The sequence below is a fragment of the Acomys russatus genome, chromosome 8 (assembly GCF_903995435.1).
Source record: "Acomys russatus chromosome 8, mAcoRus1.1, whole genome shotgun sequence".
Lineage (NCBI taxonomy): Eukaryota > Metazoa > Chordata > Mammalia > Rodentia > Muridae > Acomys > Acomys russatus.
Genome location: NC_067144.1, coordinates 22,466,953 through 22,482,595, shown reverse-complemented (window position 1 = coordinate 22,482,595; position 15,643 = coordinate 22,466,953). Strand labels below are relative to the sequence as shown.

General features: G+C 44.8%; 1 protein-coding gene across 1 annotated transcript in view; it reads left to right on the top strand.

The window, feature by feature from the left end:
- Arhgap31 (Rho GTPase activating protein 31) overlaps positions 1-15,643 on the top strand; it is a 113,867-nt gene that overhangs the window by 66,922 nt on the left and 31,302 nt on the right. The window contains 2 exon segments of the mRNA XM_051149913.1: positions 5,033-5,135; positions 9,115-9,259. Coding sequence (XP_051005870.1) covers positions 5,033-5,135; positions 9,115-9,259 — 248 coding nt within the window.

Below are 15,643 nucleotides of genomic sequence, written 5' to 3'. Positions count from 1 at the left end.
GAGGCTCAGGGGGAAAACTGAGACCCGTGGAAGAACAGGCGCTGATGGAGACAGACTCTCATGGTGCCACTGTGAGAGCTCTGAGTCCTGCAGCGCTGGACAAAATGGTGGGAGAGAGTGTTTTTTGTTTGTTGTTTTTGGTTTTGGTTTACTGAGACAGGGTTTCCCTGTGTAGCCTTGGCTGTCCTGGACTCACCTTGTAGACCAGGCTGGCCTCGAACTCGTAGTGATCCGCCTGCCTCTGGCTCCCGGCCTCGAACTCACAGAAGTCTTCCTGCCTCTGCCTCCTGAGTGCTGGGATTAAGGGCGTGCACTACCACGTCCTGCTCACGGTGGGGGGTAGGGGGCATTTAAAACCTTGTCTGCATCCCTTGGAAAGGGCGCAAATATGGCTCAGTTGTGTCGGTCATCCCCTCCCCCCACAATGTGGTGTCAACGGGTCTCTTCCCTAGGCAGCTTGTCTCCCTCCCGCTCTGTCTGCCCCTCTCAGGCCGATCACTCTTCACCAATCAGAGACACCCGAATCTTCCTATGGTCTCACACAGTCCAGGAGCCCCTCTGCCCTCCCCGCCTGCCTGGGGCTGCTTCCCCGCATTCTCCTTCTGCAGGTTCATTTGTACTTCCTGGGGTTGCTGCTTTTGTTATTGGCTTCTTATAAACAGTTTTTTACCGAAGCACAATTCACCACACTTTACATGAAGGTCAGGAGTAAGACCCCAAGGAGGGATGAAATATGACTGATAAGCAATAAGAACAGGAAGGGGCATGTCTGTGCCCCGAAAACACAAGGGCAATTTAGTGTGCTTCAGCGCCCCCCCCCCCCAATACACAGTGACCACATAGAACTGTGCTTGCTCTTATCTACCCCAAACCCCAGTCACAAGGAAACGGAGGCTGTTCACAGAGTCACGACTTCTCTGAGGGGGACTTTTAAAGCTTCCACTGTGACTTTTGGAAGGGTCGGTGATCCCAGATGCTCACCTCACTGTTCATCAGAGCAAACGTGCGCTTTACTTGTGTCGGGACAGGTGAAAGGTTTTCTTTCGGTCAGAGCCACCTGAGCTAAACCTCTGTGCTGGTCAGAAGTTAGTTTCCAAGAGCGCTGATCCAGGACAAACGAAAGCAAACCAGAAAAAAGGGAGTTGGAGAGAAGTGTCCATGAAACAAATCAAAGAGATGATAACATCGTATCTTAGCCAGCAACTGTGTGAACTTGTGTGGGAGAGACTCAAAGTTCTTTGGGCCTCTGATAGATGAAAGCCTGTAGCTCCAAACTGCAGTCACTCCTCCGGAGCCTGTGTTGACTCGGGAGACCTTCTATCCATCTGTAGCCGCTCAGTTCCTTTCTATCAGGATTCTACCCTGATCCAAATTCTAAAGTGTCCTCGATGTAGCTGGACTCAGGAAAACAACAGACTACGGAATACTGAGACTTGGAGACCAAACTGAAGTTTTTTAGCACGTATGGGGGCATATGTGCGTGTACATGTGTGTGTGCAGGCATATATGCGTGTGTGCATGCACATATGAATGTCTGAACGCCGGGTTTGTGAGGGTGCCCACGGAGGCCAGAACAGGGTGTCAGATCCCCCGGAGCTGGAGCCACAGGTGGTCTGAGCCACTCAGCATGGGTGCTGGAAACCAACCGTAGGTCCTCTGGAAGCAGGAAGTTCTAGCCATCTGGTGGCCCCAGCAGCACTATCCCCCAGTACCAGTTCTCCATAAGCCCCTGTCACCCCAAGTGTCACTGCAGATTGGCAGCACAGGGACCCCCACCCTCCATCCACCTTCCAACTGGACTGTAATGTGCATGGTGACAAGATCCCCTTGATGTGTATGTACATCTGCATCTCACAAGCTCTACGCTAGCCTAGTGGCTTTTCAGCTGTGGTGGTTCAGGACACCCTAGACTGCTCTAGGTGAGGAGATAGAATGACTCCTGTCCTGCTGCTGAAAGTGATGGAAACCTGAACCCTCCCACCTGGTCCAAGATGAGAGTGCAGGATAGCTAACAAGTTTGGGGCTGGGGCTGTGCCCTCTTTCTGAAGGGAGTTATAATAGGACCCCCATCTCCTTCTCATTCAGAGCTGGGAACAAGGGCTTCCCCATCTCTAAAATATGTGATGCCTTTGTGCCCCACAGAGTCACCTAACCACACAGAGACCTCACAGAGTCACCTAAACACACAGAGACCCCACGGAGTCACCTAAACACTCAGAGACCCCTATAGAGTTACCTAAACACACAGAGACCTCTACAGAGTCACCTCAACACAGAGAGACCCCTACAGAGTCACCTAAACACACAGAGACACCTACAGAGTCACCTAAACACACAGAGACTCCATAGAGTCACCTAAACACACAGAGGCCCCTATAGAGTCACCTAAACACACAGAGACCCCACAGAGTCACCTAAACACACAGAGACCCACAGAGTCACCTAAACACACAGACACTCCACAAAGTCACCTAAACACACAGAGACCCACAGAGTCACCTAAACACACAGACACCCCCACAGAGTCACCTAACACAGAGAGACCCCACACAGTCACCTAAACACAGAGAGACCCCTATAGAGTCACCTAAACCACACAGAGGTCTCACAGAGTCACCTAAACACACAGTGACCCCACAGAAGCAAAATCACTCTCAAAGAGGAACATCAGCCATTTCAAAAAGTAGAGATGAGTTTTGATAGCTCATTTGTATGGGAGAAGCTGAGTAAGCTCTATTGTCACCATGACTACCACCAACAACAAGAAATCATAAATTCATGCCCTTCATCAGCCACAAACAGAAATAACAGCTGTCACTGCAGAGTACTTTTGAGATCTAGGATCTGGGCTAAATATTTTCGAGGATAATTTCAGTCCTATCACTGCTGCCTTCATTACATGTTTTAATCCCAGGCCACAAAGGCAGTGTAGCATCTAAGTCTGCCCTCTCAGCCACACACAAGTAACAAGTTAAAGAAGAGTCAACTATTGTCTACACCACAGAAATTGTCTCTCCCCCCCCCCCTTGTGTGTGTGTGTGTAGCACTGCACTCTTCCTGTTTCTCTCTTTAGAGTAAGACACACAGACTTAGCATCTATGCAATAAAACAGCCAACTCTGGCTTTTCTTGTCAAAGACGGGAGGAGCATCTGGGATCCTGGCCTGCTCCCACTCCCCACTCCCCGCCTCTAGTCACTCACAGGAAGCAGATCCACCTCTGTGGTCTCTGGCCTCTGATATTTCCAATCCAAATTCCACTCCCTGACCTCTTTGTACCTGGGTTAACTGGAAGATTCCCGTCTTTCAGGATAAGCCATGGGCAAAATAAGAATGTTTTTGAAGGGAGAGGCTCCTGGTATGTGTTAGCCTTTGAGGGATGGGCAGAATATTTTTAAGTATGATGGGCTTGATAAAGTGCCTAACTTACAATTATTCCAAAGCAGAAAGAGAAAGGAGACACTTCGAAGGTGTTGTGACGGAGAATTCGGTAGTTTGAGGGTGCAACTCGGTAATAGAGTTCTTGCCTTGCATCCAAGCATCCCTGGGTTAGGTCCTATAGCACCCAGTAACAACAACGAGACTGTTGAAGCCGAAAACCTTGTATCTGGGTAGAATGTTGCATTTGAACACCTACATCCACCCAGATGAAGCCAGATGCAGTGGTGTTTGCCTAAGCCCGAGCGATACGCAGGAAACTTGATGAGTTCAAGGCCAACCTATATACCAAAGCCCTGTCTGAAAACGAGAAAAATTCAGTCTAGTGCGGACGCGTGTGTAGGAGAGTAAGCTTGTGAAGTAAGCATAAAGGAATTGATATCAGTCTGATCCAAGGGAGGAGTGGTGTGTGTTCAGAGTAGTGGCGCAGCACTGAGCAATTCACAGTTCATAGAGGACCTGCGTCACCCTTAGGTCCCCAAGAGCCACAAAAGACTTCAGTCTGAGGGTTGGGCTGTCCCACACCAAGTCACCATGCACTCTCACAAGGGGACCTCAGGCAGACTGGTCAAGGAACTCAAGTAACAAGTGACTTGCAGTTCCCTCTGCATCTAAAAGACACGTGTCATGCCGTCACTCTGGTCAACCCAGCAGAGGACAACACAGCCATCCACTAGCTCTGAATGCTGGGAGGGTGCACATACAAGAGGCTGTATTAGAGCTTTTTGTATATGACCCATTTAAGTAACTGAGTAGGAGAAAAGTTTGGGTTCTCACCTTTGAAAGGAGGGTATTTACCACTTATGAATGGATAAAATTCCATGAATTTTAAATTGTTAAAAACATCTTAAGACATATGAAAACAGGCATGTTGTTTTACTTGTTTGTTTGTTTGCTTGTTTGAAACAGAGTTTCATAGTCCAGGCTGTCCTCGAACTCAGTGCCCAGATTACAAATGTGCACCGCCACACCCACCGTACCTCAAACACACTTTTTTTAAAGTATTTTTTTAAGTATTTTTATAATTTTTTTTATTTATCTTAAATTTTGTTTCATATAATTTTTTAAATTTTTATGTACTAATAAATAATGAATTAAATGTATTAAGTTTTAAAAATAAATATATATCAATTTATTCATATTACATCTAAATTGTTATCTCATCCCTTGTATCCTCCCATTCCTCCTTCCTTCCCATTTTCCCCTTACTCCCCTCCCCTATGACTCTGACTGAGGTATTAAGTTTTATTTAAATTTTTAAAAAGTATTTAAGCCAGGCAGTGGTAGTGCATGTCTCTAATCCCAGCTCTTGGGAGGCTGGGGATCTCTGAGTTCAAGGCCAGCCTGGTCTACAGAGTGAGTTCCAGAGCAGCTAGGACTATACAGAGGAAACTCTGTCTGGATATACTAAAAATAGTAATAAAGCTTTATTAAGTCCCTAAGAAGCATTGTCTATCACTTATAGATATAATTGCTCCCCCTTGTAGCCCTGCCGAGTCCCTCATACTTCTCATTGCACGTCCCTGGGTTGTTAGCAGGTATCTTTACAGGACATTTGCATCTCACACTTGGCTATTTCCCTCTTCTTCTTTATAGTTCCATACGTGCTGAAGAGCTGTGCTGAATTCATAGAGACTCACGGCATTGTGGATGGCATCTATCGGCTCTCAGGTGTCACCTCAAACATCCAGCGGCTAAGGTAAGCCAAAAGAGGAGCTCAGAATTCTCCAGTGAGCCCTCCTTCATTGCATCTCTGCTGGCAGTTTCTAGGGATACCAGAACCCTGAAAGACAGTTTCTGGAGATACCAGAACCCTGAGAGACAGCCTCTATTAGGAGCCGCTTGCTGCGGGGCATTTCACATCGGGAGGCTCCCAGCCGGGTGGAAACGCCTCTTTCTTTGTCTTGGGCCGGGTTTATCCTTCTAAAGTACACATTAGGAAACATAGTTTTCTAAAGCCTAGTTAGATTACGGTCCCTCGAATAATGTTCAGAATTCCCAGGCCCTCAAGGGGTTTTCTTTGGATCCGCTCTTGATATTTTAGATGGTTGAAAAGTTAGAAGTCTGCACAACTGTTCATTTCTCTAATTGATATTTTTAAGCTGGATATTTTTAAGTTACTTGGGGTCATGATATGGCTCCACAGGTAATGATGGTGGCTGGGCAAGTCCGGTGATCTGAGTTCAATCCCTGCATAAGTAGGAGGGGAGAATTGATTCCACAAAGTTGTCCTGTGACCTCTACATACAATCAATGGCAAGTGTGGCTCCCAACTCCCCCATACACCAATAATTTTTTTAAATGAATGACCTATGAGTAATTTATAATAAGTTGGATTTATCCTCCTATCTCATTTAAAAGATAAGGACCAGCTGGGTGTGATGGTGCACAACTTTAATCCTAGCACTTAGGAGGCAGAGGTAGGCGAATCTCTGAGTTTGAGGCCAGCCTGGTCTACAGAGTGAGTTCCAGGACAGCCAAGGTTACACAGAAGAACCCTGTCTCAAAAAACAAACAAGCAAATAAGAAAGGCAAGAACCTTTAAATTAAAAAAGATGTGTATAGAGTGGGTATAGACTATATGAAATATATTGAAATATATATGTATTTTTCTGTGACTAAAGCAATAGGCTTATGTGTTTTGCTTATTATGTATATAACACCAAAACAACATTTAGTGGCTTAAAAAATATACTTACTATTGTTTGTTAATTATAAATATAAATTCTAAAATAATAAAAATATACATTTTTAATTTTGTTTGTTTGTTTTTTGAGACAGAGTTTCTGTCCTGGACTTGCTTTGTAGACCAGGCTGGCTTTGAACTCACAGCGACCCACCTGCCTCTACCTCCCTGAGTACTGGGATTAAAGGCATATGCCACCTCATCCGACTTTTTAAATATTTTTTAAAGACTGGATCTTACTCTTTAGCCCAGGCATGCCTGGAATTCAGAGCAGTTCCCCTGCTTATGCAGAATACTCTCATTGAAAAGTCAGTATATAAATTGTGATATATTATGCAGATTATTATTATATAATTCAAGGTTTTATCTTTTACCTTCTATCTGGCCCATCCTCTCCAGATCTTACTTGTCATTAAATCATAGCAAAGAATAAAACAATTTTATGGATGTTAAAAAAAAAATAATTGGTTTGTTGCAAGTATAGATTTTTTTTTCCCAAAACAAGGTTTCTCTGTGTAGCTTTGGCTGTCCTGAAACTCACTCTGTGGGCCACTCTGGCCTCAAACTCACAGAGCTTGGTCTGCCTCTGCCTTCCAGGTGCTGGGATTAAAGGTGTACGCTATCAGCAGCCAGCTAAGTATAATTTTTAAAAAATGTGGTGCTAGGATGAAACCCAAGGCCTTCTATATGCTAGTCACGTGTGCTAACATTGTGCTTTCAAGAATCTGTGTACACATCATTTAATTTGCAAGTATGCTTTTTGTTGTTGTTGTTAGGGTTTTGTCTTGTTTTGTTTTGAGACAAGGTGTCACTCTGTAAACCAGAATGGCCTTAAACTCACAGAGATCCACCTGCCTCTGCCTGGCAAGCGCTAGGATCAAAGGTGTGCACAGCTACACCCAGCTGTTTGGGTGGTTTGTTTGCCTTTTTTTTTTTTTTTTTTTTTTAATTGTTATAGTAGCATGTGTGAGGTAATTTTTTTTAAGATTTGATTTTTTTAAGGTTTACTTATTTATTATGTATACAGGTGTTTCACCTGAACATCAGAAGAGGGCACCGGATCTCAGTATAGATGGCTGTGAGCCACCATGTGGTTGCTGGGAATTGAACTCAGGACTTTTGGAAGAGCAGACAGTGCTCTTAACCTCTGAGCCATCTCTCCAGCCCGGTTTGTTTGCTTTTTAAGACAGGGTCTCACTGTGTACCTGACTAGCTGTGAACTCACAATTTTTTTTTCCTCATCTCCTAAACCCTGGGATTATAGGTGTGTGCCACCACACTCAGCAGGAGTATGCCTTAGAATTTTATTGGCATTTTTTTTTTCTTGCTCGGGATCAGCAGTGGCCCCGGAGCTTGCAAGCCAAGTGCCCCACCCTGAGCTTCACTCCTGGCAGTATTTCTTAGGGGTTGACTCTCAGATGTAGTGGCTGGCATCCCAGAAAGATACTCAGGTAGTGGGGAGTCTTTTTCATTTAAAAATTGCCTAAGTCTTGGTGGGTGAAAATATGGGCAAAAGAAATGAAAAAATTCTAGATTCTTCTCTTCTGCTCTCAGAGAAACACATTCACATGTGTCCACAGATTCATGGGATAGCTCTCTTCTCAGGGGCCCATGAGTTACCCTGAGGGTCTCACAGTATTGAAGAGCTCCCTTCTCCTCTTTAAAGAGACAGAACCAGAGTAGAGCCAGTCAATGGGCTGCTTTGAAAATGCTGACTCTCAGAGTCTTGTGGGGTTTATCACTCTTCCTTACTGACCAAGGAGTCCACGTAGAAACTTAGCTTCCATATTAAAACCATATTAAAATATGGTTCATTTAACAACCATATTTGTAGTTTACAAGTATGTACAGTTGGAGGCAATGCATTCACATAACCTTGTAAGGAAATATTTTCTAATTTGACGCGAAGCTTAAACTGGAGCTGGTGGCACAGGCCTGTGACCCCAACACTCAGGAGGCTGAAAGAGTAGAGACATGAGTTCAAGACCAACCTGGCCTACATAGTGAGACCCTGTTTCAAACAACATAGACCAAAAAGAAAGAAAGAAAACAGCACAGATGCCTAACGTGGACCTGGGTGACTTTGGTGTTCCTAGAACCCCACTGTGAACTGCTTAAGACAGTCACACGGAAGGGACAGTAGAGGTCACCACTAAGCAGCCTTCAAAAAATGGTACAGAGATAGTTGAGTTAAGTGCTCAAGTCTTGGGTGAAACGAGTGTGAAACATTACTGTGGACATGTGTGATAAGGTCTGACGCCCGCCCCGACCCTAACCAGCCCCACCTCACCCTACTTCCCAGTTTGAGGGGTCACACTGCTAAAATAGAATTTCATTTTGAGTAATGCTTTGGAAAAACTGAAACCTCAGTAGGCTTTTTTTTTTTTTTTTGCAAACTTTTTATAGTCTCCCAGTGCCCATGACCAAGACACAGATAGATACAGTGCCATGGAGGGGACATGTGGTCACAAATGAGATTTCTGACCTCAACTCACGGATAACTTCCAAGAAAGCTTCGGTTTCAAAAGTGGTGTCTCTCCAACGGCCTCCTGGTGCCACATATGTGGCAGATGTGCAGCTTGGTCTTCATGTGGGTCCCCTGACAACTGGAGCAGGGGCTGCCTCTGCCTTCGAATCCCTTTCTCTTAGCTGGGCTGCCTTGTCTGGCCTCAGTGGGAGAAGATGTGCCTTAGTCCTGCTGTGTCTTAGTGTGCCAGGCTGGGTTGGTCCCCATGGAGGGGGGGGGGGGACCTTGCCTTCTCTGAGAAGAAGGGGAGTGGGAGGGGGGATGTGAGTGTGAGACTGGGAGGAGAAAGGGGAGGGAGGGTCTGCGATCAAGATGTAAAGCGAATAAATAAATTAATTAATGAAGGAAAAACAAAGAGTCCAGGCACATGAGCAGCGTAGGCTCTTCTTTACCCCATGCATCCATGAGGCTGCTGACAGAGCGCCCCTTCCAAGGACTGTTATGTCTCCGTCTGTGTTGTTTCAGGCAAGAGTTTGGCTCAGACCAATGTCCAGATCTGACAAGAGAAGTGTACCTCCAAGACATCCACTGCGTGGGTTCCCTGTGCAAGCTCTACTTCAGGGAGCTGCCCAACCCCCTCCTGACCTACGAGCTCTATGAGAAATTCACGGTGAGTGTTTAGATTTTCATTGTGGTTTAGCGGGAGGGATGCGCAGACCGGCCAAGGGCAGTTTCAACACTGCAGTTACAATAATACAACTCACCAGCTGGTCGGCGTTATCATAGTGTAGCAGTGGATGTACGACCGTGGGGGGACTGTTCGCTTAACTGTATCTTCCTCGGATTTTTCAGAACGATGCTCTTTGTTTTGAGAGCTGGGTTAAATTATTTCTCTGTTGATTCAATTGGATGTGCCTCATTGTCCAGGGAGAAAACTGAGAACCAAAGAAGTAAAGTGGCTGGCCCAAGGTCACACAGCAGAGGCAGGGCAGGAACCTCAGGCCCCTGGTGCATCATGGTTCGTTTTCAAAGGAGCGTCCCTTCTGCGTTTGCTTGGGGGGCTTGGGAAAAGAGACCCGGAAGTAGAAAGGGGGAGATAGAGCTCACTGCCCACCCCCAATATCAAAAGACTAGGTTGGAAAGCTAAGAAAAGAAAGGAAACAGAAAAGCACTTGGACCATGAGGAGAGAGGATGGGAGAGGCCAGTGAGCTGCTCAGCAGGATAGCCGCATGCAAACTGCATGGACACCAAATGAGGCAGCCATGGGTGAGCAGAGAAGAGAGTAATGGCTCAAAACGCGCATAAAGTAACCACTAAAGTCGGGTTTGACAAGGCAGCCAGAGCCAGGCAGTGGTGGTGCAGGCCTCTCATCCCAGCACTTGGGAGGCAGAGGCAGGTGATCGCTGTGAGTTCGAGGCCAGCCTGGTCTACAAAGTGAGTCCAAGATAGTCAAGGCTAGCCAGGCACAGAGAGACAGAGCCTGCGAGCTTCCTCTCAAGTTCAGATCCAAGCTCGTGATGCCTGTGTGTGTATGTAATTGGAAGTAAGTTGGGCTAGGAAACTAGTGTAGACCCAGAAAGGGAAAAAGGGGAGTGCAAGTAGGAGGGAGGGCAACAGGACACGTGTGACTTGAATGTAGAAAGAGGCTTTGGTGGGTGGAAGGGGACAAGGGGGCTCAGGCAGAAGGGAGAAAGGGAGGAGAGACAGGGCAAGATCAGAATTTATCTGAAAATATTATAATAAAAACTAATAATTAATCATGTTAAATAAAATTCTTAATAAATGGGGTTAGAGAGATGGCTCAGTGGTTAAGAGCACTAGCTGCTCTTCCAGAGGATACGGGTTCAGTTCCCAGCACCCACATGGCAGCTCACAACTGTTTGTAACTCCAGTTCCAGGGGATCTGACACCCTCACACAGATAAATATACAGGCAAAACACCAATGCATATAAAAGAAAGATACGTTTTTAATAAACAAAAGATCTAACATAAGACTTACCACGTGACTACAGAATTTAGTCAGAAAAGGAAAGAACGGAGGACAAGTCAGAGGAGCACCAGAGATAGTAGAAGGAGCACTCCCTCATCCCTGCAAGGCCAGTGGAGTGCTGGAGGTCAGGGGTCAGGGGACTGCCTGAATTAGCAACACAGATAGAAGACGGCCAGATCTGGGCTCCAGTGGCACAAAAGGATGTTTCTCAATATCCTGTAATAAATTTTTAACCACATGAAAAGTTCTTCCCTTCAAAATCAAGCAGAAATAAATGAATAATTAGTCTTGAGACTTGAGCTTGGAACCTAACAATGGATTTAAATGTTTTCAATGATACAGGAACAAGGTCACAGCGATAATTGAAAAGTAGGGGTGAGGGGAAGCAAGATACATAGACCTATATTAAGAAAGGCTTGGAGGCTGGAGAGATAGCTCAGAGGTTAAGAGCACTGGCCACTCTTCCAAAGGTCCCGAGTTCAATTCCCAGCAACCACATGGTGGCTCACAACCTTCTGTAATGAGATCTGGTACCCTCTTCTGGTGTGCTGGTGTACATACAGGCAAAACACTATATACTTAATAAATAAATAAATCTTAAGGAAGGAAGGAAGGCAGTCAGGCAAACTTGGAGCTGGGAGGTGGTGGCGTGTACCTGTAATTCCAGCACATGAGGAGGCAAAGGCAGACAGATCTCTCTGAGTTTGAGGCCAGCCTTTGAAAAACAAAAAACAAAACAAAAGGCTTGAAAGGGCTAGAGAAGGTGGTTCAATCAGGAAAACCACCTGTAATTCCATTCCAGGAGGTTCTACACCCTCAGGCCTCCTTGAGCACCCTGCACACGTGTAGTGCACATAAATTCAATTACATACATCTATAAATAAAAAAATAAATCTTAAAAGAAAGGCAGGTAAGCTTGAGATGATGAGGAACCTCAGCTGCCCCAGCTGACAGCCTGAGTTCAGTCTCTGAGACCAACATGGGAGAAAGAGAGAACCGACCCCCACAGTTTGTCCCACAACCTGCACACATGTGCCATGGCATGCAGGAATGCACACAAACACCACAAGTAATTTTTAAGGGGAGGAAAAAAAGTAATTTTTAAAAGGTCTAAAAGGAAGAAAATGCGAGAGTGGCATTTATTTTCATGATTAGCTCTTTTGTATATTAATTAGTATTAGCTCTTTTTGTATATTGGCTTTCATAACCCTTCCCACAGACTACAATAAGTTTTAGTGGAAATTAACCCAGAGCACCCAGAAACCTTAATCCTACATCTTGGTGACCACAGCAACTTGTATGTGCCAACTAGCGTAGAGTTGTGAATGGCTAGGGGGAAATTCTTGAGAAGAAACTTTAGAAATGGTTGTTGGTATTTTCCTCCTAACTCTGTCAGCAGCCTTGGGTCAACACTTACTCTTCCACCCTGCTCCTGCCCTCATAGTGGTCCTCTTTCAGTCCTCCCACAGGGACTGGGAAAATATAAGGAAAAAAAAACCTTTTCATCTGACTGAAGGAAATGACAGGAATTTAGACAGTTGATTGACACTAACAAACACAATGGCGATGTTTTCTTTTGACCACTGCTTCCTCTGGAAGTAGGGCCTCCTGGTGCTAACCTCGTTACAGAGCTTGTCCTTCAATGGTGTCTTTGACTGCACTAATGAATCTGATGGTATAATCAGGCCTTCAGGCGTGTGGAAACAGCTCTATTACACTTTCACATTCGGCTTGATTTACTTGCACAGGTGAAGCCAAATACTACCTAATAGGATTAGTAAAAGGATTAAAAATGTTAATAGAATAAGAATCTTAAAAATGGTTACACCTGCCTTGTAATTGAGTGACTACTCTGTTGTACTTTATGAAGGAGGTGCTGCTCGTACACAGATAAATATTGCCCATAGGTGGAGACAAAGATTGAAATTCTGCTCACTGCAGTGTGGGCTCTGAGAGCCTCAGCTACTGAGTGATGTAACAGGGAACACGCTGAAGAACAAGGTCCACAAGCAGGGTTGAGAGTCAGCTAAGGACGTGTGTGTGTGTGTGTGTGTGTGTGTGTGTGTGTGTGTGTGTGTGTGTGTATGTGTGTGTGTGAACCAAGTTGCCTTCCTGCCATTTAGCAGGTCTAGAGTGCCAAAGAATGTCCTAACTATAAAAGCAAAGGGAAAAAAATAACTAAAGAAAAATACACTAAAAATTAAAGTGTAAAGTATTAATTACAAAAAATAATTTAGATTGATGGAAAGATTATATATAATTATACATATATATAATATAATATATACATATATATGTATGTATATATATGTGTGTGTGTGTGTGTGTGTGTGTGTGTATATATATTCCCCTTGGGCTGAAGAGATGGCTTGGTAGTTAAGAACACTGGCTTCTCTTCCAGGGAACCCACATGGTGGTTCACAATCATCTACAACTCTAGTTCCAGGGAATTCAACATACTCTTCTGCCCTCCTCAGGCACTAGGCAACCATGTGGTGTACAGATATACATGCTGTCCAAAGCCCCATACTCATAAAATCATATACTATATATAACATATATATGTACACACACACACAATCAGAGCGTGGTGCTGTACTGTAATCTCAGCAGTAGGAGGTGAAGGCAAAGGATTGAGAATTTGGGAATTCAAGGCCAGCTGCAGCTATTTGTCAAGTGAAAGGCCAGTCAGGGCTACATAAGACCATCTGTTAAAAATACACCATTCTGAATGAAATGACAAAGAGATTAATATTCTTTAATTATAAAGAACTACTGCTTATCAATAAAAAGAAAAATACATAACACTGCACTTCATAAATGAACAAAAGACTTCAAAAGACAATTCAGAAAAACATAATTATATGAAAACTAGTAGAAAGATATATTTGCTCATTAAATTTTTAAAGATTTAGCAGGGTGTGGTGGCATATGCCTTTAATCCCAGCACTGGGGAGGCATAGGCAGGCGGATTGCTGTGAGTTCAAGGCCAGCCTGGTCTACAAAGCAAGTCCAGGACCGCCAAGATAACAGAGAAACTCTGTCTTGAAAAAAAAACAAAAAAAAATTTTTTAAAGATTTGTTTCCACTTACATGTATAATGTATGCACCTATGAGTTTATGTGCACCGTATGCATGTGGGTTCCTAGGAGGCCAGAAGAGGGCGCTGGATCACTGGAACCGAGTCACAGGTGGTCGTGAGCTGCCATGTGAACACTGAGAACCAAGCCAGGGTTTTCTGCAGAACCAGTATGTGCTCTTACCTGCTGAGCCATTTCCCAGCCACTTTAAAATACATTTAAACATTGCTTGCAGGCTTGTGAGAAGACCCACCTTTATGATCTTCTACTGGAAGTGTAAATTAGGTGGGCATCCCAGAAGGTCATTTGAAATTATGATCAAGGTTCTAAAAACATTAAGCTCTTTAATCCAGTAACTCTGGGGCTCAATTTTAGAGTAATAATTAGACGTGAACACAAATAACTGAGGCACCACTATATTCACTGTGGTGTTACACATGACATCCAAATGTTGGAGAATAGCTTCATCTCTACCATCGAGATAAGTAAATGATAAATCTATTGTCTTAAAACTGCAAGCAGGAAAAGATACATCTTCAAAGAAAATTTACTGGCCACCGTATGAAATCAAATAGGAAGAAAATAGTCTGTGCAAGAGCATAGGACAGCATGCCGGTGCTCGCACTGGGAGCTGGGAGGCCTAGGGGAGGCGCCTTCTTTTCTGGCACTTGGGCAAGTAGGTTGACAGTGATCCCTTCTAAGTAGTAAGGGGGAAAAGATTTTTGTTTTTGTTTTTGTTTTTGTTTTTCAAATTTCAAGTTATTAGTTTCCATGACTGCTATAACAAATTACCACAAACTGACTGCCCTAGTTTTATTTCCTGTTGCTGGGGCAAAATACCCTGACAAAACCAGTTTGGAGCTAGAGGGATGGCTCTGAAGTTAAGAGCACTGGCTGCTCCTCCCTCAGACCTGAGTTCGATTCCTAACACTCACATGGCCCTCTACAATCTTTTAAGGATACAACTTTAACCCTAGTTCTAAGGGTCCTGGTGCCCTCTTCTGGCTTCCTTAGGCACTGCATGCAAGTGACTGCATGCAGGCAAACTCCCCGTGCATATAAAATAGTAAAATAAAACAAAAATTTTAAAAAGCAACCTTTGGGGCTCTTGGGAGGCAAGCATAGGAGTTTGCTACCATGCCTAACAATCCGAGTTCAGTCCTCAGGACTCATGTGATGCAATGAGAGAGCTGACTCCTGCAAATCATCCTCTGATCAGTCATGTGTGCCTGAGGAGCCGCTTCCCACATTCAGGACTGGTCTTGGCCCTACTCAAAAAAAAAAAAAAAAAAAATCCCTCCATTCTGGGCCTGGTGTCGCACGCCTTTAATCCCAGCACCTGGGAGGCAGAGTCAGTGGATTTCTCTGGGATTAATGCAAACCTGGTCTGTGTCGTGGTGCGTTCCAGGCCAGCCAGGGATACATAGTGAGACCCTTTTGTGGGGGAGGGGGAAAGGGTGGGGGAAGTGGGGAGAGGGAAGGGAGGGAGGGAGGAAAAGAAAATTCCACAGAGATATGCCACAAGCCAACCTGTCCCTCTCTTGGTGATTCTAGATTGTGTCAAGTTGACAATTAAAGCTGACCATGGCACTAACTTACTCTGTCACACCCCTGAAAGCCAAGCGTTGAAGGCGTGTCAGGTTTCCTAGGAGTGCGCTCCCTCCAGAGGCCCCTGGAGAGCAAAGTGTTCCTTGCCTCTCCGGCCTCTAATAGCTGTTGGCATGTATGGATGTTGGCCACATACTTCATTCTCTGCCCTCAGGGTCATGTGCAGCTCTCTTCTGCATGTGGCTTCCTCTGTGTCCTTCTTGTAAGGAAAGCTGTAAAACACAAATGGTGGGCAGTCTGGAGAATCTAGAATCATGCCCCTATTCAGGCTTCTGAGCTTAATCCCAGCTGCCAAGACCACTGGCCTTCCCCGCCCCCCCCCCCCAAATAAGGCAAACATCTCCGTGTTCCAGGACACAAAACCTGGTACCTTT